At 50.0% G+C, this 27,001-nt stretch overlaps 2 protein-coding genes across 2 annotated transcripts in view; one reads left to right on the top strand and one right to left on the bottom strand.

The window, feature by feature from the left end:
* SLC67A1 (solute carrier family 67 member 1) overlaps positions 1 to 17,378 on the top strand; it is a 62,303-nt gene extending 44,925 nt beyond the window's left edge. The window contains exons 9-11 of the mRNA XM_074841929.1: positions 8,160 to 8,261; positions 11,896 to 12,016; positions 17,086 to 17,378. Coding sequence (XP_074698030.1) covers positions 8,160 to 8,261; positions 11,896 to 12,016; positions 17,086 to 17,273 — 411 coding nt within the window. The 3' untranslated portion in view covers positions 17,274 to 17,378. The remainder of the gene's footprint in view (positions 1 to 8,159; positions 8,262 to 11,895; positions 12,017 to 17,085) is intronic.
* A 1,449-nt stretch (positions 17,379 to 18,827) lies between these two features.
* On the bottom strand, positions 18,828 to 20,260 carry PHLDA2 (pleckstrin homology like domain family A member 2). The gene is made up of 2 exons (XM_074841998.1): positions 19,778 to 20,260; positions 18,828 to 19,262 (listed from the first exon to the last, which is right to left on the bottom strand). Exon 1 carries the CDS (start codon positions 20,200 to 20,202, stop codon positions 19,804 to 19,806), a length of 399 nt encoding a protein of 132 aa, XP_074698099.1. The 5' UTR covers positions 20,203 to 20,260; the 3' UTR covers positions 18,828 to 19,262; positions 19,778 to 19,803.
* Positions 20,261 to 27,001: the final 6,741 nt, after the last annotated feature.

The raw sequence follows: 27,001 nt of genomic DNA, 5'->3' as shown, positions 1-27,001 counted from the left end.
GTTAGGTCTGGGGTATCTGTCTTCAGGACACTGCTGTTACGTCTGGGATATCTGTCTGTCTTCACTGCTATTGTTTCCCAGGTTAGTTTGGTTGAAACTACTGTAGATAAGGTTACCTGTGCTGCTGTACTGGTGTGCCCTACATATAGATACAGCCCTGAAAGATATGGGAACTATAGCATTCACTCTGCTTCCTAACAAATAATCAACGTCAGTGCTAACCAGGGACCTGACCCTTCCCATAGTCACAGGGTTTCATCCCTAAGAGGCCGACCATACCTATTACCACACTCTAACCCAGCAGTGGCCTACAGGCTCTGGTGCAGCATCTGCTTTGCCTTGAGACATTTGACACAGAAACTAGCTTCTGTCAGCCAGGCAGTTTTCTTTCACCTATCAGTGCAGTTTCTGTCCGTGTTGCTACACATATTCTATAGCGCACGACTCTGGACATCAGAAATATAGGAGTGAAGGGATCATAGGATACAAACTTCTCTTCTTCATGATGGGGAATTGGGGTTTGCTGTCAGAACACCAAAAAGGAAAGGGAAAAAAAAATGCTTTATGTTTTTTAAAGTCCAGGACTCCTGAGTCCTGGTGGCAATAAAGCCATCTCGCCCGAGAGCTCGCAGAACACTGCTTTCTGCTTTGTTGCTTGTTCTTTCCACTTTATTACTGGCAGTTCCAAGCTCTGCTCTGGCTTATGCAGGACCAGATCCTCAACTGGTCCAAACAATACTCTCACCGTGTGGCTTTTAAATTATTGTCAAACATAAGAATTGGTGTCTTTACTTTCAGATCAGGTCTCTGGCTAGAACCACCCAGATACCTCTTTCAGCTATTGATGGGGTTAACATTTTACAGCTGCTTTCTATTGGGGTTCCTCCAGTGGAAGATGCATGCAGCAAATGCGACATGTGCTGGCTCTGTCCTGCCGAGCCCCACAGCTGCTTGTGTGCCTTCATGTTGCCTAAACTGGCATTTCAGATGCGTTTGTTTCTGCTGTACGGTGAATTGATACTGCTGGAGATATAAATGCAGATGAAGGTGCAAGCAAATTCCACCAGTCTGGATGGGTAAATGGTGATTAATATCTGCTGACTGTCTTTCCCACTTCACTGAGTAAATTATAGCTTTATTCATAAGGAATATAATGTCCTTTTCAATGAATTTCATCAACCAGATCCTCAGCTTTGATTTCTCATTCCCTAGTTTGCCTTTCCATAAAACATTGTGAAGGTTTTCCCATTCTCCTGGACTTGCTCTGAGCCCTCCTGTTAGAGGAAGCACGTCCCCTGTATTTGCATCTCTCCCTGGACTTGAAAATGGGTCATGCTTAAGTACTCTTATAGATGGGAGAGGACACCACAGAAATGAAGAGGAAAATAAGAATCGAACCATGTCCTGTTTACTTTAAACCTCCCTGTAGACACTGAGCACAGGGCCTGGGCGATTGCACAGCACATCCAGCTGATGCACTCAGCACTGCATCCCAGGGTCTCACCTGCTCCCAGCACACGTTGCATGCACTGAGCAGCTTCAGAGTTGCAAGCAAGGCTTAGCTGAACCGTTTACTCAACTCTTCTCCAAAAGTCATACGCTGACAAAAGCCAATTTGGTCTGCCAATTCCTGGCAATTTTTAGTAATATTATTTCTTTGTGTTATTGTATTTTCTAGTTTTAAAATTAAATAGTCTCAAAACAAACATCTTCCTCTTGCACAAAAGGTGATGTTGCACCCCCTTTCCCAGCCGAATCACCAACCCCAGGATGACTCGAATAGTGATGGTCTCTTCCCACTTTTCTCTCTCACCCCAAGGATATTATGCTCCAATTGTTTAGCCTAATTTTTCAGCTTCTCAGCCTCATTTAACCTACTGTGGTGAGAAGGAGCCAATGCACTGTAAACATCTCTGTTTCTCACCACACCTCCGGTTTAAGCCAGCTGCAGAGCACCTAGAGAGAAGATTTTGAATGGCCTTGGGTCAGTCCACTTAATTTTAAGTAGGCAACTCAAGTACTTTGTCATTGGTATCTCAAACAGCTCTTTGAGTGGGGAGATCAGCACAGAAACACCAACCCCACAGGAGGTGAGGCGTTTGCCACCTTTGCAGATGGAGGACTTAGCCACCCTGCTAATTCAAGCAGCCCTCCTGAGGGATCCCATCAGGAGCTCCTCAGCCTCAGCTCATCATGCTTGGTCCTGTCTTGTCACTTTATGACCCCCAGGACCCCAACATTTGGAGGGGTGCCCCATGCCCAGCCTGAGAGGATCCCTGTGGGTTTGGAAGGAGGATTCAGGGCTGGCTTTTGGAGCCTGGGAGCCTCATGGGCTTTGGCTGGCTGCTCCCCTGAGCACCTCTCGTGGTTGCTCCCTTGATGCACATCAGCTCTGTCCACATGGGAACAGTTCATGGCACTTGCTAGCGGTGAAGCGGCTCGGCAATGCCATGCACGTAGCACCAATGACCACCACTCATGGCATGGGTCATTCTCAGCATCCTCCTGCCTTTGCCGAGTTGGCTGCTCACAGCATGGTCACCCTTCACCCCAGCATTTGCTGCCATTTGTACCCTGCATGGAGGGACATGGGTTGCCTTGCTGCTGCTCCCAACCTGTTTTGTGGAGACCTGAGTGGCCCAAAGTAATATATCTGCTGATGTGTTGTTGTAAAATTTCCCATGGGAGTACCTGTCCACAGGGAATGGGAGCTTTCCAGCCTTCTGGATGAAGCACTGGCCCAGGAGCTGGCACCAATTTACTGTTTGTGGTTAGGCAAAGATCATCATCTAAGCAGAGGATATTGGAAAGTTAAGTGCAGTGAGGGTGGGAAGGTGGCTCACTTCTGGGTCGGGACAGAGCCAAACAAGGTCAGAGAAGGGTGTGTGGGCAGGCAGTGTCATAGCATTGGGACAAAGAGATGTCTGATGAGGAAACAAAGTCATTGATTAGAAAAGTGAGTATAATCAAGGCTGGAGTGGGCTGATGGGGAAGTGAAAATAGCAAGTGGGGGGTAATTCGAGCAACTCAGGGCTCTGCAGTGTTACTTGAAGCACCCTGATAGCGTGGGGCTGTCTGATGAGCTGGGACTGTGCCAGTGTAAGTCAAGGAGGAGGAGTCAGGTGGGAGATAATGAAATAAGTAGAGGAAGGCAGACAGCAGGAGGGGTACCTCTGCGCTGGGCATCTTGCGTTGCAGCAATTCCCTTCCTCATGACGTGTTTGAAGCATCTTTACCTGATCGCTGGTGGGTTTCCAGGCAAGAGACACAATCCCTCTGTCCTCCGGGGCTGGGCTTCCAGAGTCCTCTCATCTCAGAAGCCATGCAAACAGTTTCCCTCATAGTGAATGCCTGGAGTGTGAGATGCCTTTCAATCTCCCTACAGAGAATAATGAATTTCATAATAATTTAAAATAATTTAACTTTGCATAATGGGCAGAAGCTGGCCTAGGCTCTGGCTTTTTTTTTTGGAGTTGTAAGCGCAATAGCATGGAGAACTTCCAGGTGTAGTAACTGGCTTGGAAAATGCTGCTGGAGGATTAGGCAAGTGAAATACCTGGAGTCCCTGGTTGGTATCTAAAGTCACATCTGATGCTTGGATTTCAAACCACGGGAGGGGGTGGGGGAAGCTTTCCTTTAAGAACTTTTTCTCCCAAAAAACAAAGCAAAATGCACCAAACAAAAACTCTGGGTGGGACAAAGGGGTAGATATTTATAACCCTGAGGATCAAGAAATCATAAGACATCTGTTCTATTTACTGTGTTTAAATTTGTATTGTTATACAAACTCCACCTCTAGCTGTGCAGCTTCTGGAGGGACAAGTTGGTACGGAGTGATCCTGAAAAGATGAGAGAGATTCCTGGAGGAGAGATTTACATTGCATATCATCTTATCACCAGTCTGTCCCTCTTGCTTATTTTTTTTCCCCCTGCACAGCAAAAGAGATGATTAAAGAGCCAGGGATTTAATTACAGCCAGGTATGCCTAGGGGGAAAACCCACTGGTGAAAGGACCTTGCAACAACAAACAGAAAGTTCTCCAGTTTCCTAGCTTTGAAGGATTTAAATCTGTGGAGGGGGGCGGGTTGGAGGGGGAAAGAAAGTGATTAGGCTGGAGTTTGCAAAACACATGGTCCTCTTCCCCCTGTTTGGCAGAGTGCTGCCTTCAGCAGTTTGGTCCTCACCGTCAGCTCTCTTTCCAGTCCCACCACCCTCCTGCTCCTCTGCAAGACCTGAACTACTTCTCAAGCGCTTTCTGGCATCGCCGTGTCAGTAAAACAACTGCCTTTTCCCCTGCCTAAGGTTTTACACCACCTTCAGCCCGTGCTGAAAAGCCTCATGATTTTTGTTGCCCGCCATGGTCCGCCCCAGCCCGTGCCCACCCGCGTGTCCCACCCGGCCGCGCTGTGCTCGCCCTGGGAACCGCCAGCTGGGCACAAGTTCAAAGGCGAGAGATACGGGTCCGGTGCGTGGGAGGCTGCCTCTGATGTGAATCATGCTATCTGCGCTAGGGATGGGGCCCTGCATCTTCTCTGCTAGGCTGTACCAGCTTATCTGACCTGCTGCGCCTGCCTCTCCGAACTTCTCATGTCTTTTCATTTCCAGGCTGTTGGGTGAAAGGGAATTTATTTTGTTGATGGGCTCTGTCAAGCTTTCAATCAGTGCTGATGGAAGAATCTGTAGAAACACTCCTGCGTCTGCTGAGCGTGGAGGACCAACCAAGCATCTGCATAACTCCTCTAACCTCCACCAATGAGGTTAGATACTTGCAGGTGCCAGTCCTGCTCAGCAGCAGCTCCATGCAGCACTGTTCAAAAGTCTTCCAAAAGCTTCACTCTTCAAAAGTTTTCTAAAAGCTAGCACTTTAAATCTTCAAACAGCAACAATCTTTTCCATCCTGCAAGGGATGCCTGAAATGAGGTTAACAATAAAATGGGTAATTTTCTCTTCTGAGCAAATGGGAGCTGCTGCCCTCCCAGAAATCTAATACAGCGATAGATCTAGAGAGTATTTTTCTGCATGGTCAGCTGAACTAGTGTAACAAATCCCCAGTTTGGCAAATCCAGCAGAACGACAAGGAGAGATTTGGCTGTTCTTATGCATTTATTGCGAGACTTATTTGCCTTTAAAGAAGAATGAGGGGAGGGAGAAAAAAAGATGAGTTGGTTTTTCCTGTGACATGTGTACATAGCCACAGGCAGTGCCTGTTATTTCACTTGCAAACAATTTCCTCTCTCTTTTGTTTACTGATGACAGAAGGCATTCCAGCCAGGTACACTGGCTCTTCCCCGACTTCAAAGGAGGTCAGGTTACAAAGGCAAGCACCATCCAGGCAAAGCGAAATGCAAGAGGGGAAGGCCCATCGCAGTCGATCTCAAGGGGAGGTTATGTGCAAGGGAAAAGCCCAGAACATGCCAGCAGGAATAAAAATAAGGATAAATCGCATTGTCAGTGCCACCCAGACTTGTCCATGGGAGAGGCGATGGCCAAGTCATCTGGCATGCCCCTGCTACACCCAGGCCATGGCAGCACACATCCAAACCCTTACATGAGAGCGTGCACATGAACCACCTTTTTCTTCCTCCTTCCTGAATGTGCCTGTGCAGGCTGCTCATGCAAACCTGGGGATTGTGCACCCAGGGAAAATTGCAGGCTGGAAATAATGGGTTTTCAGGTGTAAATTCAGACTGGAAGTGAGGTCTGAGCTCCTGGTGAGTGGAAACATTACCCAGTACCTAAATCAAGGTGCTGTGTCCAAAATCAAGATGATGGGCCTTGCCTGCCTGGGACTCATGGCTGGATTGGCAATGACCATTCTGGGGAGGGAGGCAGACAGCCCACATAACCAGTGGGGAGGCTACAGTCTGTATAACCCAAGCATGGCTGCTCAGCCCCAAAGGGAAAGCAGGTGACTTGGGCTGACACTTGCCCTTGGAAAAAGTCCCATCGCTGAGTTAGTTGGTTCAGCAGTGGTGTTTTACCTCACGCTTGTATTGCCACAGTCTGAGTGATGGGGAAGCCCGTGCTGAATGCCAGCCTTAACACAAGGACTGTCCCTCTGCCCCGCTTACTCCGGGGACAGCCCGGTCTGCATGTCTCCAGATCCTGCCTGCTCAGAGCCTGGCTTTGCTGCAGCGGTTCTTTTTGCCTGCGCTTAGGTGCTCGTGTGTAGTGATGGAGATGTTTTTGGGTATGCCACTCCCACGGCCATCAGACAGGGCTGCTCTGGGACCTTGCTGATGATATACCCCAATGACTCAAGGAAGGGCAGGGACCGGGCTGTGCCTGCATGGTGTATCCCAATTACATATGCCATTCAAGTCTGGGCAAATTGAGAAACGTTTCCTTTCCTCCAGTGCCTCAGCAGAGCCAAACTGGGGTTCAGGTGATGCCACCACTGAGTCAAGCCATGCCCTGTGATGGGGTTCAGCCCCTGTCCCATGTGACTCAGCACAGCCCCAACCAGGGTGAGCTGGCAGGAGCGACTGGGAAGCTGCAAAAAGTTAATGACGATTCTTCGTTTTAGGAGCACTCAGCTTAATGAAGCGTTACTCAGCGGCTTCTCCACCCACCCTCCAAGTAGGAGCTGCCAGGGCTGGTATCAGCCTCCTCCTGTGTCCGCGGCAGGGCTTTCAGCCGGGATGACTCAGGTCACCCCATGCATCGTCCACCAGTGTCCCCGAGGTCTCTCAGCAGGTGACACCACCCAGGAGAGACACATGGGGCCTGTGCTACCGTCACGTGTGGCTGGGCACATGTCAGGCAAGCTCTCAAGCCCTGCCCAAGGGTGGGGACAGGGACAAAAAGGAGGCAGGAAAAGTGTTTACTGGGGACTAAAATGTCTACTTGGTGTGATGTGACCTCCTGTCCAAAATAGCTTGTGCTCTGAAGCAAAGCGAAGGGTCGAATTTTTATGTTTTCCATTAAGTTGTAGCTTGTTGAAAATATATTCAATTTGTAGCTATTGTTCTTAATGTTAGCTTTATTTTCACTCTATTGCTATTTGCTTTTTACTTTTTTTTAATTTTAAGTAATTAAATTGCTTTTTCTGGACTGTTTGTCATAGATTAACATTTCCTTTCTTTTAACTTACTTTCTTATTTATTTTGCACTCATGTCCTTTCAGTTGAGTTTGGGTTTCACAGCAAGGTTGAGCGTGGCTTAGTGTCATTGCAGGTCCAAGCAGAGCAGCGAGGTTTTCTCCAGGATGGACTGCTACTGAAACGAAGCCATCCTGCCAAACAAAGCATTTTGAACTAGAGCTCTTCTTTCAAGTCAGAGGGGTTTTGGCTTGGATCAAACAAACCCTTTCAAGGCAGGGAAAACTTGGTAGATTCCTATCTGACCCTCCCCTGAAATGCAGTCAGTCAGGCTTCATTTTCACAGTGATCTCTTCCAGCCTCTGTCCTCTCATGTCCATTTGGGCCAGCATCACCTGAAGTACAGGAGATGCTGAACAGAGAAACAAAAGAGGGAATCTTTTCTCTGCAAAGTGCTGGAAAAGTCAAATACTTCCTGGGATTTAAATTTTTTGCTTCTCCTTCCCTTACCCTCTCCCTCAGTTTTTATGTAAAATCTGTAAAACCAGTTTCCCATCCCTCATGTCTGCGCATACTGCTGGGGCTGGGTATTAGCATCTCCGTCGTACTTGTTTCCTGCCTAAAAAGGATGAACCACCCAATTTGTATATTTATAGTTTCAAATAATGGCAAGAGAAGGTACAGGAGGCATTTTCCTCCTCTGCACATAAATGTACAGTTTTCCTTTGGAAGGACTTGCCAAGAATGAAGAGCTTAGTATTAACTGTATTTCACAAAAACATCACAAGTTAGAAAAATTCATTTGTATCTGCAAGTGTATTTAGAAAGTTTCAGTCACCGCTGGTGAGTAGGCAGTGATGGTAAACTCAGCCGTGCACCCCGAGTAAAGACTTTCAGCTGACAGGATGGATCTAGCCTTAGGATGCAAAATGCTTTCCATAATGGATCATGTCTTCCAGCCATTTACTGTGTCAGGGAGGTCCCTTTTTCTCAAAAAAAACCGAGGGAATAACCTATTTGCTGCCTTTCATTTGCTTGAAGCACTGTAGAAATTCTCTTTTGAACTTCTTTGAATTGTTATGTATTGGGCTTAATGGTACTCGTGTGCTTCCTTCCCAGGTTGTCCAGGGTCTGGTCATTGGAAAACTCACTAACAACTGCACCGAGAGGACCCTGCTCAGGCTCAGCGTCTTCGTCTTCGCCGGCGTGGGCCTTGGCATGGTACGGCTCGGCAGGAAATCATCCACGGTGCCTTTTAATAACGCAGCAGCACAAGGTCCATGAGACCTGGCTGCAAGTTCTGCCCCTTGAAATGCCACCACTGGCTTTGCTGGGTGGTCCTCGGAAGGGAAACCAGCTCTCCTGGGCCTCTGCGCAAACAGCTGCGCTCAGCGTAAGCACTGTGCCCAGTAATAGCGAGATGTGTGAGTAATAGTTATGGGGATTTAAAAAAAAAATTAATCTATCACAGAAACTTGTTAAGTCCCTCCTGAGTCACTGGCTTTGCATAGAAATCCTGCCCTTGGTCTTGTCAGCAGCTGCATTTCCTGAACTACCCAGAAAGTAAATGAAGATTAAGGGGAGGAAAATCCTTGTAGGTTGTACCCTGCTGCGAGACAGCGGAGGTTGTATGTTCTTCTTCTGGGGCCTTATGTTTGCCTAATTCCCCCAAGCTGAGACTATTTGGGGAAGGAGGCAGCAAGGCAATAATTTTGTTCCTCCATTTTGGGATAAGTGATGTTACCCAGCGCTGGTTGTGTCTTCATGGTCGACAGTTGATACCAATCTCAAGCGGTAATTAGAAAACCAAGTTGACGTAGGCAGTTCTGCCAGTAATCCTGTTTGCTCAGATAAGCCACGTTCAGCCAACTGATAGTTCTGCCCAGGCCACAGGGATGGAGGAAGGGTGCACACCAGTCCCTGTCAGTGAGATGGGCCCAAAGCATGGTCAGACTGCGTCAGCCTTTTGACATTCCCTGCAGGATTTGGCCTCAAGCCTTGCTGCTGGGACGCTGCTGCTCCTGCCAGCACGGGTAGGATGGGTGCCATTCCCACAACCGTGCTGCAGCCACGGGGAGGTCAGGGCCAAATCCTGGAGGGTACTGAGGCTCGTTGTTCCCAGCTACACAGATGAGATGAGGCACCTACACACCTTAGCTAATCTGAGGCTAAACCATATGTCTGAGATGAGGCTGGGAAGCGAGGATGGATGTTGATGAAGGGTTAGCTCTGCAGATGGAGCGTGGTCACCTTCTCTGGGATTTTGGGGCTCACAGAGATGCTGCTGGGTGGTAGGATGCTCAGGAAGGGTCTGTCCCAGCTGGTGTCACGTGGGTTTGGCTGCCATCGATGTGCCCCCTTAGCATGGGACATCTGCACAGGGCTTGGTGCTTCTGAGCATGGCTCGGGAAGGGCTTTGAAGGGCTTTGAAGGTCTCGCCATTGTTTTTTGGTCGTGGGTGGGAGCAATTAGGTGGGACCTGAGCATCCCCAACTGGGTGCAGGGCAGAGTGCCGCTGGGGCTGGCTCCCCGTGCTCAAGCCCGGTCCCATGGCAATCAGGCAGAGGAGCAACATGGAGTAAATGGTTTTTGTGCGCTGAGGTCTCACTGAGAGGGAAGGCTGGAGGTGGCTGGAGGTAGGAGAGAAAGGCAGCAGAGGGACACATGGGGCAGCCCGGCTTGCAGTGGCTAATGCCCTAGCACGGGGAGACTCACATCGCCTGCGCGGGAAGGGGAGCCGGGAAGGGAAATGGTTTTAGAGTTGGCAATTACACCAAGCCCGGAGGGCTGTGGACATCCTGACAGCACGGGCCTGGGGACAAGGGTCAGCAATGACTTCCCACGAGAACTATTCATAGGCAAACGCAGCTGCAATCCTCTTCGCTGGGGACGCCTTATTAAAAAGAACTCTGTTCAAGCGGCTGCTGAGCAAACATCCGTTTCTGGGGTGGCTTTCTGTCTCGGTGGGGATGAGTGCCATCACAGCAGCAGGGCCCAAATGCAGAGATTAATGCACAAAGCTTTTAATCCTGCACAGCCACCGGTGGAGGAGCATCCCGCCCACTGTGCCCTTGCTGCATCTGGCCTCCAAATGAAGCAGATCTCCTCCCCAAAGCAGAAATCCTGGGAAGAGGATGCAGGATGTTCCCAGCAACCGACTGCTGGAGAAGGGAAGGGGTGGACTGGGAGCTCCGCAATAACACCTGGAAAAGGAGAGGAGGGGAGAGCTAGTGTCTGATCTGCAGATGCAAGGCGGGAGCACGTGGGCAGGAGCGTAGGAGGGCTTGGCGGTTGCAATGGGGAAGTTTTTTCTCTTTGTCTGAAGGTATGGCTGTGCCTCATCCTGCCTTGCTGCCTGCATTTCCCAGGCGTTTGTGTTTTGAGCCTGTCTGCTGAAACTCCTGGTTCTGTCTCCCTCACCTTAAAAAATGCCTTCAGATCTGCTCAGGTCAAAAAGGGTCCTACCTACCCAGCAGCTGAGGTGTAGCAGAGACTGGGCTCTGCCTGGCTCAGTATCTTCTGAGTCCCAGGGCAGAAAGGAGCCATTTCCCCTGGTTTTACAGGAGGTACAGACATGACTCTGCTCTTTTCTGCCCACTTGCTTCAGCCCATGAGGGAATTCATACAAAGCATTGGGGGTTAAAGCTGTTTTTTCCTACAAGCTCTGCAATGTTGTCCTGCAATGACATTTGCCCTAGCAAGGAATTATTCTCCCTCCGTCTGTTTATGTAGTGAATACCTGTTCCTCTGTCTCTGTTCTCTGGTTCCTTAATCAGAAGTGCCTAGATCTTAACCAAAACGTAGGCAAAGAGCCCCTCCAAGGAGAGAAACCTGGTTCTGTGTGACTCTAGAGGGGAATTAGGAATAAACCTCAATATTTCCAAGTCATTAGTGAGAAATGTCTCTGGGCTTCTCCATCTTCTGTAGCCAAGAGGCAGGGACCAGATTGTAGGAGAGAGAACCCCAGAGAATGAAACTTCTGGCTAAACCAGTAATAGAAATTTTTCCAGCCACAATAACACACCTTGAGACATGGGTGAGGGCAAGAGACTTGCAAGAAAGGGGGAATTTCCTTTCCATGTCCCAGAGATATCCATTCATTTGACCAGCAGGGCTTGTGAATGAGCCGAGAGCCGCTTTAGCCCCACGGCTTAGGGAGCCTCACTGCTATTGTTTCAATATTAAACAGCTGGAGGGATGTCTCCACTAAGAATATGTGCAATAACAAAATCATTACTCTCACTAATTATGCTCGCTAATGTGCATTTATGGCCAGAAGACCTATTCCAGATTACCGAATCCAGTGAATCTATTAGCAAGGAAGCAGCAGAACAGGATTAGAAATCCCAAAGGTACAGCGTTACATAATGCACGGCGCTCATTTATTTTGACAAGCTCAGTTTAGTTTTAATTATTTATGATAATGAACTGAAATACCTTCTCTAGGCTGTTTTGTATAAGTAATGGAGGCTTCCTGAAGTACACCACATGCATCTGCTGTTCAACGTTTCCCCAGGAGTTGGACAAGAGACAGAAGACAGGGGGAAGGGTGCAGGGACGTCACTAATTCCCAGACACTAAAAATACCCACAGCAGTGCCAGAGAAACGTGCTGCCAGATTGTAGGGTATCATTTGCTACTTGCTCCACGTGCTTGGAATAATTCACTGCAGACAAATGGTGGGCTATGAAAGACCCTGCAATGGCCAAGGCCACACTGCCATGTATCAGCTGTGGCTCCCACAATCTACCCAAGTCATGGGTTTGACTTGTGATGTTTTTCTAGGTTGTTACTTTGCACAAAGTCACTGCTTGTGCTCTCTAATGATCTGTGGTCTGGTGTGTCCTGTCCTTAGGCCCTGATGAGGACCGTGTGGCACTACTGCATCATTGCGGTGCCACTGGTGTTCGCCTTCAGCATGCTGGGCACCATCACCGACAGCATCCTCACCAAGGCTGTCCCCTCCTCTGACACTGGTAAGACTCATCAAGAAAGATCAGACTGGTCTTTTCTCATTTTTGACTCCATCAGGTGCTTCCCAGCTCACACCACTGCTATCGAATTCTGGGGCACATCCATGGCAAACGCCCAATTCCCCAGCAGATCTGGCTGGGCAGTTGCGTGCGATGGGCGTCAGCAGAGCAGATGAACAGGAACCAGTGTTGCTAATACAGGATGAGCTTGAACAACGTTGAGCAAGCATCCCGTGACCCAGTGCTCCTGGGCCTGTGCCACCTGCTGACATCCATAGTGGTGGGCACAGTAAGGGAAAGCTCTCCCAAACTCTCCTTTCCATGGGAAGCCAAGATATGTTAAAAAAACCCAAACAACTACTTTTCCACCGTGACTGAGAGGGCTGCTCATTCACACCTTTTAACTTAGGGCATGTCAGGAGGGTGTTCTGGATCACCCTTTGGAAACATGCTTTGCCGGATGCAGTAATTGCCCCCCTCTCTACATTCTGGACATGTTTCAGTCAAAGAGTTACTGTATTTCTCTTTACAAGGTGGCTGAAATGCACACAAATCTTTATACCTGGGTTTTTAGTTCTGTCAATGAAGGAAATATACCTACGTCACTGTCACGGGAGCCTTGCTAAGTTTGTCCCAGGATGGAGCTGATTTAACTCAGTTTGGTGTATTTTGCTCAAGCTCTTTCAGGATTTTCTCCCAGAGCTGCATTCACCAGGTACCCGAGAGTGTCTCTGCTTTAGCTGAGTCTTTTTGGGGTGCCAGCCTGCACCCTTCATCTTCCCAGCAGCTGTCTGAGCAGATACCTCGGCACAGACCCTACCGAGAATGGGAGTTATAGTTTGCACAGCCCATTAGTGAAGTTTATAAAGCACTTTTGAGATGCTCCTGGATTAAGAGCTTTTTAAAATGTCACTTCAGTAGTTTGTTTTAGAGCTGACCACCACATCTCCTGCAAATGGTGGGAGCCTGCGATTTCTGAGAGCGATACTTCTACCTGGTAGGACCACTTAGTTCTTGGGGAGGTGAGGACTGGGGATGTCTCAGCTCCTCCACTTGTCCGGGAAGAAAATCTGCTGTTTCATGAGTTGGAGCAATGTTCAGGGAGGGAGAGCCAGGGGGAAGGGCACCAAGCAGCTTTGGGACATACAGCCAAGCTGGAATTCATCCAAGCTCTTCTCAAAGGGGCTTTGTGAGGAAAACCGGAGCATTGCTTGGCTTTTAAAGACCGGAGGCAAGCTTCGGTCAGAGAGGAAAATGGGTTTAGTTGCCTCATCCTGCTCCCTGCTTGCGTATGTTGTTAGGTCAGCCTGCACCTCAGCGGGGCGGATGGTCTCCGCACGGCAGGGCAGGATGGAGGCAGCTCGTGGGGTGGTGCAGATGGTCAGGAGGGGGTGGCGGGACAACAGGGAGCCATGGGCTCTCCAGGGTTTTCTTCTGCCCATCCATCCTGGACTGATGCCATACCAAGTGCTACTACAAATTGCAGAGTTACGGTTGGCTTGAAACTGAGCATGCCAAGGAAGGATGCTGCTGGCACGGAGGATGGTGGCGCTGGGGGAAAACCTTGTATCCACTGCCCCTCCCTGGCCCTCGCCTTTCAAGCTGTGCTTTCTCCTTGCAACGTTTCCAAGGGAAGAGGCATCTGATGGTTTTGTGCTTGCTTTGGACGCACCCGGGCAGGGGCTGGGACGAAGGCAGGAATGCCTGACACAGCAGAGCCGACAAGCTGCCTCTCTGCAGCAGCTGCGGCAGTGACGGCGTGGGTGTCTCGCAGAGAAATGCGGCTATTAAAATGCCTGCCATCCGTCTCTGGCCGTGGGTGGCACCCCGCAACGGCTGCTCCACCCGTACAGCAGCTAAGAGGCTGCTCCTTCCTATGCGAGCCTGAGACCGGCTCTGTAAAGCGAGCATTTCAGTGGCGTGTTAGAAATCCCTGCTTTTCTAAGAGCGTGGAAATCTGGCTTTATGAAAAAGCCTTACTGCGTCAAAAACCTGAGCGCTAGCTTGCAACAACTTTTAGCTAATGCAAGGAAATCACACATTGAGCTTTTTGCCTTTGGAAACACCACTTTTGAGCTTTGCTGCTGTCTTTTCCTGATGTTTTTGCCAGCCTGGGGCCAGAAGAGCCCATGGAGGTTTTTCTTTGGGCCAGGGAGAGGCTTTCCGAGGAGCTGGAATTTGGGCTGAGCTCTAGTGTCTGTCTCATCGTGGGGCTGGAACGGATGGGGCGTTGCAGGAGGCTAACCTGTCCACCCTTGCTAGACACTGAGTCACCTATACTTGCCTTTTAAATAGGTGTCTTGGAAAGGGAACAGTGGGACATAGGCTGGCACCATCCCTTGCACCCATCATCCTGCTTTCAGGAGCGATCCAAGGTCACTTCTTACTAAGGCTGATGAGTTTACCACTTGCTCTTTGCTGATGGCTGAGGCTTTGCACTGAAGTGAAGATAGCGGAAATGATTTCATTCGTTTCCCTTTGATATTTTTTTTCCCCTCTCCTCATCTTCAAAGGCAGGAAGGGAAAATTCTGCCCCACGTGCACATGCTGTTCAGCTGGGCGTGCGAGCCAGTGGGAGGGAAGCCCCGAGCCCAGGGGGACTTGCATCTGCACAAGCACTCCTTGTCAACGCTGGTCCCTCCCCGAGAATGGAGGTCTTGTTTCTGCACAGAGCCCCCCACCCTTGGGGGAGGCAGGGAGGAAGCCCAGCAGAGCCTTCTTGCGTAATGAGCCCACGTTTCCTGATTTTATTTGCACATCAGACACAAAACCTTAGGAGGAGAGCTTGCAGCCAGGCGGGGCTGGGCACACTGAACCCCCCAGCTTTGCTCAGGCTTTGCTGGTTCGAAGGCAGCCGCTGGTGCGATGACCTAATCATTAAATCAGGCCCTGCGATTGCCCGCGGGCATGTGGCTGATCTGGGCCAGCACCATCATCTGAGCGCGGCAACAGGATGTGAGCTGGAAAGGAGGTTGAGCCGGGGCGCCCGGCACAGCGGAGGGTGGGAGGAGGGATGGAGCCGCCCGGCTTGGGGAGCTGCCAGCACCCAACCCTGAAACCTGCGGGAGGAGAGGAGGGCTGGGGCGGGAGGGGAGGATGGGCTCCCAGCCGGGAGCCAGGTATGGGAAAAGGGGGAAAAAAGCTCGGGAGGGAGGAAAAAAGGCAGGGAAGGTGTAGAAAGTGGGATATCCGTGCTGAAGAAGGTGAGCATGTGCGTTGGCAGAGCTGCACAAAGTGACGCAGGAATATTTCTGCTGAGATGGTGACTTGTCCCAGTTAAAGGTCTTGCCTTAAATGAGATCCAGCACATGCGCAGCTTTGCAACAGAGCTAGAACCACGCTGCAGAGCTGAGATTTACAGTGTCCCAAAGCTCGAGGGCGTCTGACACAAGGGATCTAATTTAAGCCCATTAAACAGAAATTATCTTTCTCAGCAACATGTTGGAGAAGTGCAGAGGGAGAGCCCAGCCTTTTAAGAGGATGGATTTCTGCTCTGGAAAAAAAAAAAAAAAAAGGAAAGGAAAAAAAGTGCCTCCTCAATCATAAGAGCCAGTTTGGCAATTTTATGTAGTAATTAGTTTAATTCAAATACCTAGAGGGGAAAAAATAATTGCAAAACCTGCCCAGAAAGTTTGGTGGTTGTGGGATGGTTCCCATTGGCAAAGGGTCAAGGCGAGGTCCCACCCATCACCTTTGTGTTCCCATGCGCGGGAGGAGCACTCAGCAGCGCTTCCCGGGAGATTTCCCTCTCCACAGGGCTACGCCCTCGGCTCGGGCTCATTGCACAAGTATTTTAAGCATGCTGATAAAAGCCCAGCAGTCGCTGGCCGGCATTGCGCTAACACCTGGCTGCCTCTTCTCTCTCAGAGCCACGGATCATTTCCCCATGGTTACCCACGTTAAATATCGCACTGGGCTCCACATCTTCTTCCATGCAAGACAGCATCCTCCTCATCCTTCCCAGATGCTGCTGGCCTTGTGCCGTGACAATGCCTCAACACATGTCTTGGTGGAAAATTGATACCAACAGCCCAAATAATCACACTGATGTTTAAAAAAAAATGTCTGCAAATATAATTTTAGAGCAGGGCAGAAGTTTCTTGCATACGCTGCCAGCTTGCCCTTCCTCCCAGTGTTGGGGGCTAATGATTTTCTGGCCAGCCAGGTATTTTTTCTCCCCTGATTGTGATAGCCATCCTGCAACTGCAAGGCAAAGAGCACGCAGGGTGTGTGGGGGACAGCTTTGCATCCCATGGGACATCCTGGCTGTCCGTCTGTGTGTGGAAGAAACCTGCCTTTGCCAAACTGGAGGTGCTTCCCCATCCGCCGGGTTCCTGTTAATGATGCAAATGGGAGAGCTGCTGGAGGGGCAACCGGCCCAGCCGGGAGAAGGACTCGCATTTCCATCCAAATTGAAATATCCGTTCTTTTTGCAAGGGAGGTGGGGGAGTATCTCAAGGGGGGTTCAGTCTTTATCTATGGTTTTATTTATTTATTCTTAAAGACCTAGTTAGACCTAAGCCTCTTGCTACTGCTAAACCCTCGAGAGCTGTTCCTCTGTCCCACACAAGCAAATAAACAGCAATAGCAGCAGCTTGGGTGAAATAGAGGCCTCTTGGGTAATTATGATACTGGAAGAAGCTGTGTGATTTGCTTAGAAGTCTCAAACACAAGCCTAGAAATTACCTCTCTGTCCTAACCCTCTGCAGTAGTTACCAGCTCTGCTAGATGCGATGTCGAGAAGCAGCTTCTGGGGCCAAAGGCATCCTTGGGCTCTGGTGAAGGCAGCAGTGAGCACTGACTTGCCTTTCGGGCAGTGATACGGTCGTCTGGACCACTCAGTAAAGAGCTGAGCTGGCTCGTGGTGGAAACTAGTCCCAGTGCCTCCAGGAGTCCTTAGCCTTAACAAACCCTAACTGGACCTCTATAAATTAATGCAAGAGATTATTTGAAGTGATTTGCTACTACCGCAGGGGAACACCATCAGGGACGAAGGAGTTCCCGCATGCTCTTCTCTGCTTTTCTCTCCCAAGACTTGCTCTCACCCTGTGCGTCTCTGCTGTCTCTCCTAGGTACCATGCTCGGGATTTGCGCCTCGGTGCAACCCTTGACCCGGACGGTGGGCCCAACCATCGGTGGAGTTTTATACAAACAATTTGGAGTCTCCTCCTTTGGTTATCTACAGCTGGTTGTCAATATAGGTTTGTTTGTTTACCTCTTAAAGAACAAAATCCCACTGAGAGAGGTGAAAAGCCAATAATTCAGTTGCAAGAAAGGAACCCCCTTACTTTTTCCAATGAAATAAAGATGTTCTTGAGTTTTATTTTTGATTCCATAAACCTGGAATAAAACCATTTGAACAATACCTTGCATTTCACCAACATTTGCCTCTAAGGACAGCTCAGTTTGCAAAGGCCTTGGAGCTGTGCTGGAGCAGCTGGCAGCCGCGGGACCCCGGGAACTATCAGGTTCCCCCCTGCAGTGGTGGCTGTCATTGCAGGCAATAGCTCCAGATCCTCAGCTGTTGTCAGTCAGCATTCCTGTCTGGATTCACCGAAACTAAGGGGATTAGGAGACAGTGCCTCTGCTCTGGTTTAGCCTGTTATTTCACCTCCTCTGCAATGGTACCAAGGAAAATCAGGATAAAACACATCTGCTTTTGAGTGTCATTTTACTGCATTAAATGCACCCCTGGCGTGCTAGAGGGGGATGGAGGCCAAAGGCTTTCACTGTGGCCAAAGGTTTGCTACATCCACAGCTCAAACACGTGCAATCCTACCTCTGCACGAGCCCGGCGGGCGGCAGCGCAGCTGCCAGCAGCATGCAAGGAGGATGCAAAGCCCCAGCGTAGCACGCTGCAGTGCCAGAGTCTCCCTGCTGCTTCCAGAAACAGGGACCAACCCTCCTGCCAGGTTTTTTTTTTTTTTCCCCCTGTTCTGAGTCGCTCTTGCTCTTACTACAGGCTGCTTGTAATTACATACTTTGCAGCTTCCTCTAGTACAAAGTCTCCCGCAAGAATTGCACTGGTATTAGGAGGGGGAAGTTACCTGATTGAAATTACCAAGTTTGCAGAATTAGTAGCGAGTACTTTGCCTGATAAGCTCGTAGTCCTGACTGCCAGAGCCAAGTCATGTGTTGCAGCATTGCTCTCGAGGAAGCCCAGGTTAGTTAGTGGGTTAGTTAGAGCCTCACAAGATAAAACTTTAGTACTTTTATCCAAAAATTTTTTTCTCCAAGCTTCTTGGTCTGGGTGCTACGGCAAAAAAAGACTGTCTCTGTTCTTCCCAGTTAGCCTGTAGAAATTTAACTCGCTCTAGAGACTGCAGAGGTGGAGGAAGAGGAGAGAGCAAGTTCAGCTTGCTTTGCTGCAAAGCTGAGGAATCCCATGGAACGTCAGCACTGCGTTATTCCGAAATCAAAAATCCAGTTTTCTGCCTTAGCACAGCACTAACCTCCAGGGGCTGGGGAGAGAACGTTGGGGCATAGCAAACAGCAACATTTTACTGTTGCAGGGAGCTCTTGCACCTTCTGTAGCCACCATTCCTCGATTAGATGGGAAAGCGCTTCAAAAGGAGCACTTATCCAAACTGTGGTAGGCTTTCCTATTTCCACCACTGACCAGAATTGGACCTCAACACACTTTCCCTCCCCGGTCAGGAGACAAGGTCAAACACAAATGGGTTATCTGGGCTTTCTCCACCTCCCGCTGGCCAGTCCAGGGCACCAAAAAGCTGAGCTTACCCACTCTTGTTAAGCCACTAAACCACTGCCTGCTCCACAAACATGCACCAACAAAAGTTACTGCAGCCCAGAGTATAGTAATAAAAAGTGAACATTTCAAGTAATTTATTTGGAATGGACATATTAATGCAAAAGCAATATTAAGACCAGTAACTGCTGAAAGACATTCATCAAAATAAATACAAATATAGATACTACAAATAATTTAAATTGTGTTTAACACCACCAGTCAGTGTTGAATCTTCCTTGCCTCTCATAAATAGAAGATAATTGTTCGCAAAGCTGCGCCACTCAAAACACGTGGACACTTTGCTAGAAGTCCTTTACGAAAGTCTTTGGTTTTTCTTTAAATGCATCTCAGGCAAAGCTCAGGGCTCTTTGCTCAGCAGCCTCAACGGGCTTGGAGAAAACCAAGCTGTTCCAGCTCTCTTCTTTGCTTTCCTTCATTGGTACCCTGTCCCATTTCAGTCCAAGACACTTGATCTGGTTTATCATCCAGTGGTAAGCTCTAAAGGCAGCAAGAGAAAGCAGGTTAGTTAAGTGAACAGGACAGCAGGGCGTGAAAAAAAGGGGGGACTTTCAAGGGAGAGTAAGTGTTCAGCATTTATTTTTGCAGATATAATGTTTTTAGCAAATTCTGTAAAGAAAGCACTGCCAAATGCTATTTCTTACTCACGCCCTCCCCCCAGCCGTACTTCTCAGCTCCCTGCATAAACCCAGCTCCCACCAGAAATTCCCAGCGACTCACTGGCAAAGGGGGAGCCCCAGAACTCCTGCGCCGAAGCGGCGGGGCAGCACGCCCCGGTTTCGGGGTGCGGCCACAGGCACCTTGTCGGGCCGGAGAGGCGGCAGCCGGGGGGGGGGTCCCCCCGGCAAAAGAAGGGGGCGAGCGGTGCGAGGGGGAGCCCCCATCGCCCACCCGATTTCCCGAAGCTGGCGAGGGGTGGAATAATAATAAAAAAAACCCTCTTAAGAAACGGAAAGCCCGGGCAGGAGCGCGCTGGGGGCCGCGGAGGGGCTCACCGGGGGCCGGGGCGGGCGGCGGCGGCTCAGGGCGCCCGGGCCAGCCGCCGCTCCTGGGCGCCCGCCGCCTGCTCCATCTCCTGCCGGCTCTTGAAGTCCTGGATGGCCCGCTTGTTCTGGAAGTCGATGAGGGCCATGGTGATGGAGGCGTTCCAGCAGCTCTGGTCCGGGCACCGAAAGTCAATCTCCTTGCGGTCCTTGGTGACGATGGTGAAGTAGATGTACTTGCCCGTGCGCTCCACGCAGTCCACCTTGAGGATGGAGCCGAAGCCCAGCTCCTTGCCCTTGGCCCGCTTGTGCCCGTCGGGGAAGAGGCTGAGGCTGTCCTTGGTCAGCACCACCAGCTTCTTCTTCCACAGCTGGAAAAGGCTGTCGCTCCGCTTCTCCAGCTCGCCCTCGCGGATCACCTCGGCTTGCATCTTCATCCTCCCTCCCCGGCGGCGGCGGCTCCGCTGCGGCTCCGGCTCCGGCTCCGGCTGCGGCCCCGGCTCCGGCTCAGGCGGCGATGACCGAGCCTCGCCGCGACGGGAACAATTTATTGCAATGAATCAGCGCCGGGCGCCTTCCGGTGCCTCCCCCGGGGAGCCCGGCCCGCCGCCCCCTCGCCGCCCCGCCTCCCGCCCGCCCCCCCGGGCCGCGCTCCCCGCCCGCCGCCGCCCGTCGGCGCTGGGCTGCGGGGCGAGGGGTCCCCCGGGAGCAGAGGAGGGGTGCTGGATGCTGCCCCGCCTCGGCGGGTGGGATGGGGGTGAGGAGGCGGGTGCCTCCCCGCGGGACCCCAGCTCTGCTGCCGCCGTGAGGGGACCGCAATTCTGCCCCCGCTCCGTGTGTTTCCTCTGCCCAGCAAGGATAGCCCCCGCCGGTGAGGAGGGGGCCACTGTGGCCCGACGCACCCCAATCTTGCCCCTCTGAGCACTCCATGCCGCTTCTCAGGTCCACACTGGGGTACACGATGCTCCCCAAACCGTGGTCCTGTGGTCCTGGACCCCGGCATCTCTGCCACATTGGGTCTGCCCTGACACCGTCTCCACCTGGCACAGAGAGGTGCGAGCCCAGCCTGTGGTGGGCCACTGCCATCTCCCATGGGCATCTGGTTTGAGCCCCAGCCCCAGGTCACCCCAAGCCCTGGCCCTGGCCAAGCCCACCAGCTTCATCTGAGGCCCCACATCCCACCACCTCTGCATCTTCACCATCGGCACCTCACCTCTCCACCTTTGCATTAACCCCGCTCCCCCTTATCTTTTTTGTTGTCCTCTGCAATCACTGGATTTATCCCATTTTCTTCCCCCCAGCCCACTCTCAACTCTCAGGGAAGGCACCAGTTTGTTATAGTCTGGCCAGTGCCCAGCGCCATGGGGAAATCAGTACAGGCTGTGGCGGTTGGAGGTGATATTTAAGAAGCATGTGCAAGCCTGCAATCCCTTCCTCTTGTACACCATTCATTTTGTCACGCTTTTACGATAGTTGACACAAGGCTGATCCAGCTTCCTAGCCGTTGCCTCAATGCTGCAGCCAAGGGCAGGGCTGCGCTTAATGAACTCATTCACGCTGTTTCTAAAGCAGTATTTGCTCAGCTACATACTTTGTGCGGCATCACCCTTTGGACTTTGAGCTCTGTTTCCCCTCCATCATCTTTCTTGAGTGACCGACACCTCTGTAGGTGTTTGCAAGCCAAACCCCAGAGGTGAGCTTACAAAGCAAGCCCCTTTGAAGAGCTTGGCGGCGTTCCCAGGGACTTCAGCAGGGTCAGGAGCCTTTTCCTAGGAACAAATCAGAGCTACAGCCAAACCCGTTTCCGCTACAAATCACTCATCGGCTGGAGTATACGGCCACGCTTTGATAATTCACGGCAGCGTGCACATCTGTGGGGAGGGCCAGAACAAAGGTGGGGTCTGTGCGATGCTCTCGGGGTTGATGAATGAGTTGGGAATGGTCTGGCTGAGCTTCTCGGGGTGGGCTGGGCTGGCGACCGCTCTGGGAAGACCACGCTGGCCATCACTGCTCGTGGGGTGGGGGAGCGGCCACAGACCGTACATGTAGCTGTGTCCTGGCATGTGAAGAAAGCTGACACTGTATCTCACTTTTTAGCATGATGAGGGGAACAGCCCAGACTGCCTTGCAATTAAGCCGCACATCTACATTTTCTGGACAAATGCTGGACTGCTCTGTAAAACGAGTTCCTGCCCAAAAGGCCCCATAAGAATAAGGGAGCTGAAGTCAGCCAGGAGCAGAGCTGAATCTTAAGCAGAAATCATTATGATATTTTTAATTGGGCTCCAAAATACAACAGGGAATGGTCTTTGTGCACAGGAAATGGGACACCACTTCAAAAAGAGCAAAAAACCAAGGCGGCAAGTCAGGAGCATACAAGGAACATCTGGAGGAAGGCTCCCGGTGTGGAAAGGCTGCAGGACTTGGCATGTTTGAGCACACCTTGCTTCAAAAGGTCCAGTAAAAAAAACTTAACTCACTTTTAAATGAAACTCACATCTGTGGATGCGGGGTCAGCAGTCCGCTTTGGTCTCTGTCTTTCCTCTTTTGCTTTCATCTGAGTGACTTTTCTTATGCATTTATCCATCATTTTGAAAAATTCAAAGCCTCCCCCACCTGTCATCACAGTCAACTTGTCTTAGCACTGGCCAAATTAGAAAACTGCTAGAAAAATAAAAGATTATTATGAAAAAAAAGTGAAAAAATTGCTCACAGTGTAGAAAAAGGTTGGTTCTTGCAGAACTGGCACTCTAGTTTCCAGTGTAGGTCCATTGTAGGAAGGCTCCACTCTTTTTGCATAGAAACATGCAAGGCTTGTTAAGTGGGTAACCACATAAAAGGGGAGTCCAGTGCATTAAAATACCATAATTTTAGGTCTCTGGCATTGTGGCCATGCAAAAATTCCATAAAGTAAGTTTTAAAGCCTATTTACCTTCACTGAGACAGAAAGCAAAGGTGACTCTAACTGAAGCCAGAGTGAGCAGCAGAGTCGAATCATCTCCAATGGGAACACATCTCGGGAAAGAACAGGGACCTTCAAGGAGCTCAGAGCAATCTGACCTGGGAAATGTGGCAATTGTTTACAAGTAAGCAGCACAGCCCTAACCGTAGTGCATGCCGTGGTAGCTGTTATAAGTATATAGCACTAAATTTTCTTGGAAAAAGAAAAAACATGTATATTGCCTTAATTTTTAAATAATGAGGGTTAATAACCAAGGTGAGGAGCTGAGAGCAGGGTGCTAACTTCATCTCCAGTGTGCTTGGGGAGAGGGGTAAGAGATGTGATGTAGGCCTGCACCATTCCCTGGCACCGAAGCTTGGGACAAGCATGGGACAAGTGTCACAGGGCGGCTTGAGTACATGTAGGTAGTGGGTGGCTTTGATAATTAAGGGCCATAATCCAGCTTTAGCTATTAGGAGCTCTGGGTGATTGAAATTCAGGTGATTGCTGCTGTCTCTGTCTAAGCTGGGGCTGGTGGCTGGGAGAAACCTGTCCCTGCCTTTAGTTCGGGTTTAGTTTGGTTTAGTTGCGTTACCAGCAAGAACAAGAGAAGAGATTTTTTTTTCTTGCAATCCACTGTGTCACCACACTTGTGCCTCAGAAGTGTGTGAGCTCCCAAACACAGCTACCGTGGCTGCCATTAAAATAGATCATCAAGCACCAGCCCTTTGTTACCCCTCAAATACAAGAAATCTGCAGGAATTTGAAAATTTAGGAATTTGTCACTCTTCTTAGAAAGGGGGGAATAATAACACAGTGAGGAGTGTTAACCAAGGGGCAGCTGGTGGGAAATGCACTGACATTCATTCACTGGAGCCTCGTCCTACATGGTCATCTCCCTCTTCCTGCAGTCACCAGGGATGCTCCCTCTGCTTCGCCCCAAAGCAAGTTCTATTCTAGTAAGGGCATTTTCAAAAGCCTACATGGCAATTTGTCATTGAAAGTGTGGCTTCAGCCCTCTCCCAGGTGAAGGGAATAGCACTGGGTCGCTGGGGAGGGATGATTGTACGTGCGTGTGTGTGTATGTTGTGTGTAGGGATATCTATGGGTGTGTGATGGGGTGGCCACACTCAGCCTCGATGGATGGGCTGGTGACGCCAGCTTCTGCAGGCTGGGTCGCTGGCTCTGCCCTGGCATGTGTCGCTTAAGTGAGTGCCTGCTCCAGAGAAGGGATTTGATCATCATTTCAGTGTGAGGCATCACATACCCTGCTGCTGGCAACATCGGGTTGCCTTAGCTACCTGAGTCATGGTAACACAGCACAGCAGCCACGCAGGCGCTGCCAGGAAAGGCCCATGGTCTGAGGTCAAGGCTGAGGATGGGTAGGGCTCATACCAAGGACAAATGTAAAAAAAAAGGGGGGTTGGCAATTTATCTCCTCTGCAGCTCTCCCCACGTGCCCATTGGTGGGACCTGCTAGCTTTCCTGTGGGGTTTAGCAATGCATTCAGCCTGCCGAGGTCTTTGGCTGGCCCCGACATCTCATCTCTCTCCCAGGAGATGTGGAAGTTCGTGCTGCAGCTATCAGCCATTGCAGGGCACCAGTGTTCCTGCTGTCATTGTGTTTTTATTCTGGTTGTCACTCTGTAATCCCAGAGACATGCATCTCCTCTCCGAGGGGTCTGTCCTTGGAGAAGGCCCTCTAATTCCAGTGGCGTTACGCCAGCATCTCAGCAGCAGATGAAAGTGGAGACTCAAGGCCATATAACTTCTTTTATTATAATGATTTAAACTTTACATCTGTAGGGAAAAAAGCTGGTTTATAGGATTAACATTATAATTCTGCCATCTGAAGTCAATCAGTAACAGAGAAACATATGCTTGTGCACTGTAAATTGTTGCCCTCCAAATTTATATTGGGGCATAGCTGTATCCACAGGCACGTTATAGCTGGAGCTCAGTATAGTGACCACCCGGTCTCCTAGGAAACTTGTACTCAGAAAAACCCTAAATAGACATAAGTGAAGGGTGTAGCTTGCTACTGTGGAATGGTTGTGAGGAGCAGTGGGTTTTTTTCATGCTTTTCACATTTTTTTTCCATTTTTTCACATTTTCATACTCCTTAAAATTTATCTATTTTTTTAATCAGACTATTCCAGAATATCTCTGGGAAGTTTTTGGTTATAGTTCCTTATTATTCTCCTCCTCAGAAATGTCCTGGGACAAACTGGTGCCATTGGGTCCCCCCAAACCCCACGAGTCAGGTGGTGGGTGCCAGTCCCTCTGCAGACAAAACCTCCTGGAGGGACATGGACCCCATCAGGGGCAGCTGCCCAAGATAGAGTCACCCTGTGAGGGGGCTCAATCTCACTTTGGGGGTGTTCAGGTCTTTCCATGAGCACAGAGGGAGCTCAGGTACTTCACTCCAAGATGGTCAAGATCGGGTGAAGAAGCTCTTCTTTTAGGGGCAGTTCACTTAGAAAGGTCTCAGCCAGGGAGGTGAAGGCCACAAAGGTTGGTTGTTTAATGATTACAGCAAATGAACCACAGCAAGGCTGGAGCTTTTGGGTTAATTTAAACAAGGGCAGCAGTGGAAGCATCTTTGCTCAATCTGTGAGAATTTTTTTCATACTGTACGCAAGCCATGCATTAATCAGCAATATCACGTAACCCTGCTTGCTCAATTTACTAATATTTATCTGACTAAGACTCCTTTTTCCTAAGCAGCTTGAAATGTCTCATCCCACTGACTCAGTATGTTACCATTACATGTTGTAAACTGCTGCAGACAGTCATGGAGCCAGCGTGAGGGGCTGGGGAAAAAAAGATGTAATTTCCAGTAAGCCAGTCCTTGGTTGCGCTTTGAAGGAGACAACCAAATAAGGATGGGTATGTGCCAACTCAAACCTGCTTAGGAGGACTTCAGGCACTTCAGATCAATACTGGGATTAAAAACTAGGGGGGCTGTTTTGCTTTGTCTCTTCTCAGCAGCCTCGTGTGTAGCATGTTCACCACTCTTGGACATTGTGTAGGTGTTTAGTTTGGTAACAAAAAAAAAAAAAAAAAGGAAAAAAGAGGCTTGTGTTATCTGGTCTTTTCAGCTGTTGGTCATGCACCTGCTCTGGTTCCCCACCCAATACACGTATCTTTGGTCCTCTCAGTCCAATTTCAAGCCCAGTATGGCAGGATTACAACAGGTGGAAAGTTGCTGCAAGGTCTGTGTGTAGCTGGGCACGGCTTGGCTCCCGGCTGCATCAGAGGTGCCCAGATACATCCTCATGTGGGCAAGGAGGGTGTTGACCCCACAGGCTGGGTTTGGTCCAGGACTGCCACCTAAATGCTGGCAGACATGGATATAGCCTGTTCTCACAGTTGTCTTCACAAAGTGGTTTGCTGAGCATCATGGGGGGATCCACAAATACCTTGAGACTTATGTCAGCGGGGAAGAGAGAGGCTGCCGTGGGACCCATGGTGACTCAGTCCTTCCCCTTCAATAAAGACTTCTGCCGAGAGCATGGGAAGACCAGCGGCTTGCCAAGAGCTGCCCTGAACTGTGCGGTTATTTACTGGCCCCTTTGAACAACGTCAACATTTTTTGATGTCTAATGAGCTCAAGGGATGGTTTAGGCTACAGCTCACGGTTTTAAAATGACAGGACAATCCCCCTCTGAAGCGTCCAATTTCCCAATCCACGTCTGTTGGTATAAATATTTGGGATATCTTTATTTTGCAGCAGCGGTAATAAATGTCTGAGACCTCAGCTCGACTGACGCTGATGTGCTCTTTGCATTGAAGTCCCGGGTGATTACCATTCAGCCTGATGTTGCCTGTCTGCTACCAGTCAGCCTCTTCTTATGCTGGTGTGTTACAGCAGTAACATTTACCAGAGATTATGAAGGGTCAGGCCTTGTAGTAACATGCGGACACCGCAAGCCGAAGTGAAGGTCACTGCTCTGGATAACCTGCCCTTTCAAAATCTGCAGAGATCAGTAAAGTGGCTTTTAACCATCTTTTTCTCATTTTTATCTATGTGCGGAGACTCTGGCAGGTCCAGTGCTGACAAGCGTGTCCGAGCGGGATGTCCTGTGTCACATCGGAGCGCATCACTGGTCTGCGGTGCCAGGCGTCGACATGGCCCATGGCCCAGCATCCCGGCCCCAGCTGTCCTGCTGGCAGGTGATTGAGCTCCCTGCTTGGCACATCCTCTTGGCCCCGCTTTCTGCTTTTCACCTTTTCTTTTTTGTTTTAACTAACAGTACGTAAACTTTAAGAGTAAACACTGAAAGGCGTTGTAGG

The sequence above is a fragment of the Strix aluco genome, chromosome 16 (assembly GCF_031877795.1).
Source record: "Strix aluco isolate bStrAlu1 chromosome 16, bStrAlu1.hap1, whole genome shotgun sequence".
In the NCBI taxonomy this organism is placed as follows: domain Eukaryota; kingdom Metazoa; phylum Chordata; class Aves; order Strigiformes; family Strigidae; genus Strix; species Strix aluco.
The sequence above is the reverse complement of the archived record's forward strand: the minus strand, read 5'-3'. Positions and strand labels throughout refer to the sequence as shown.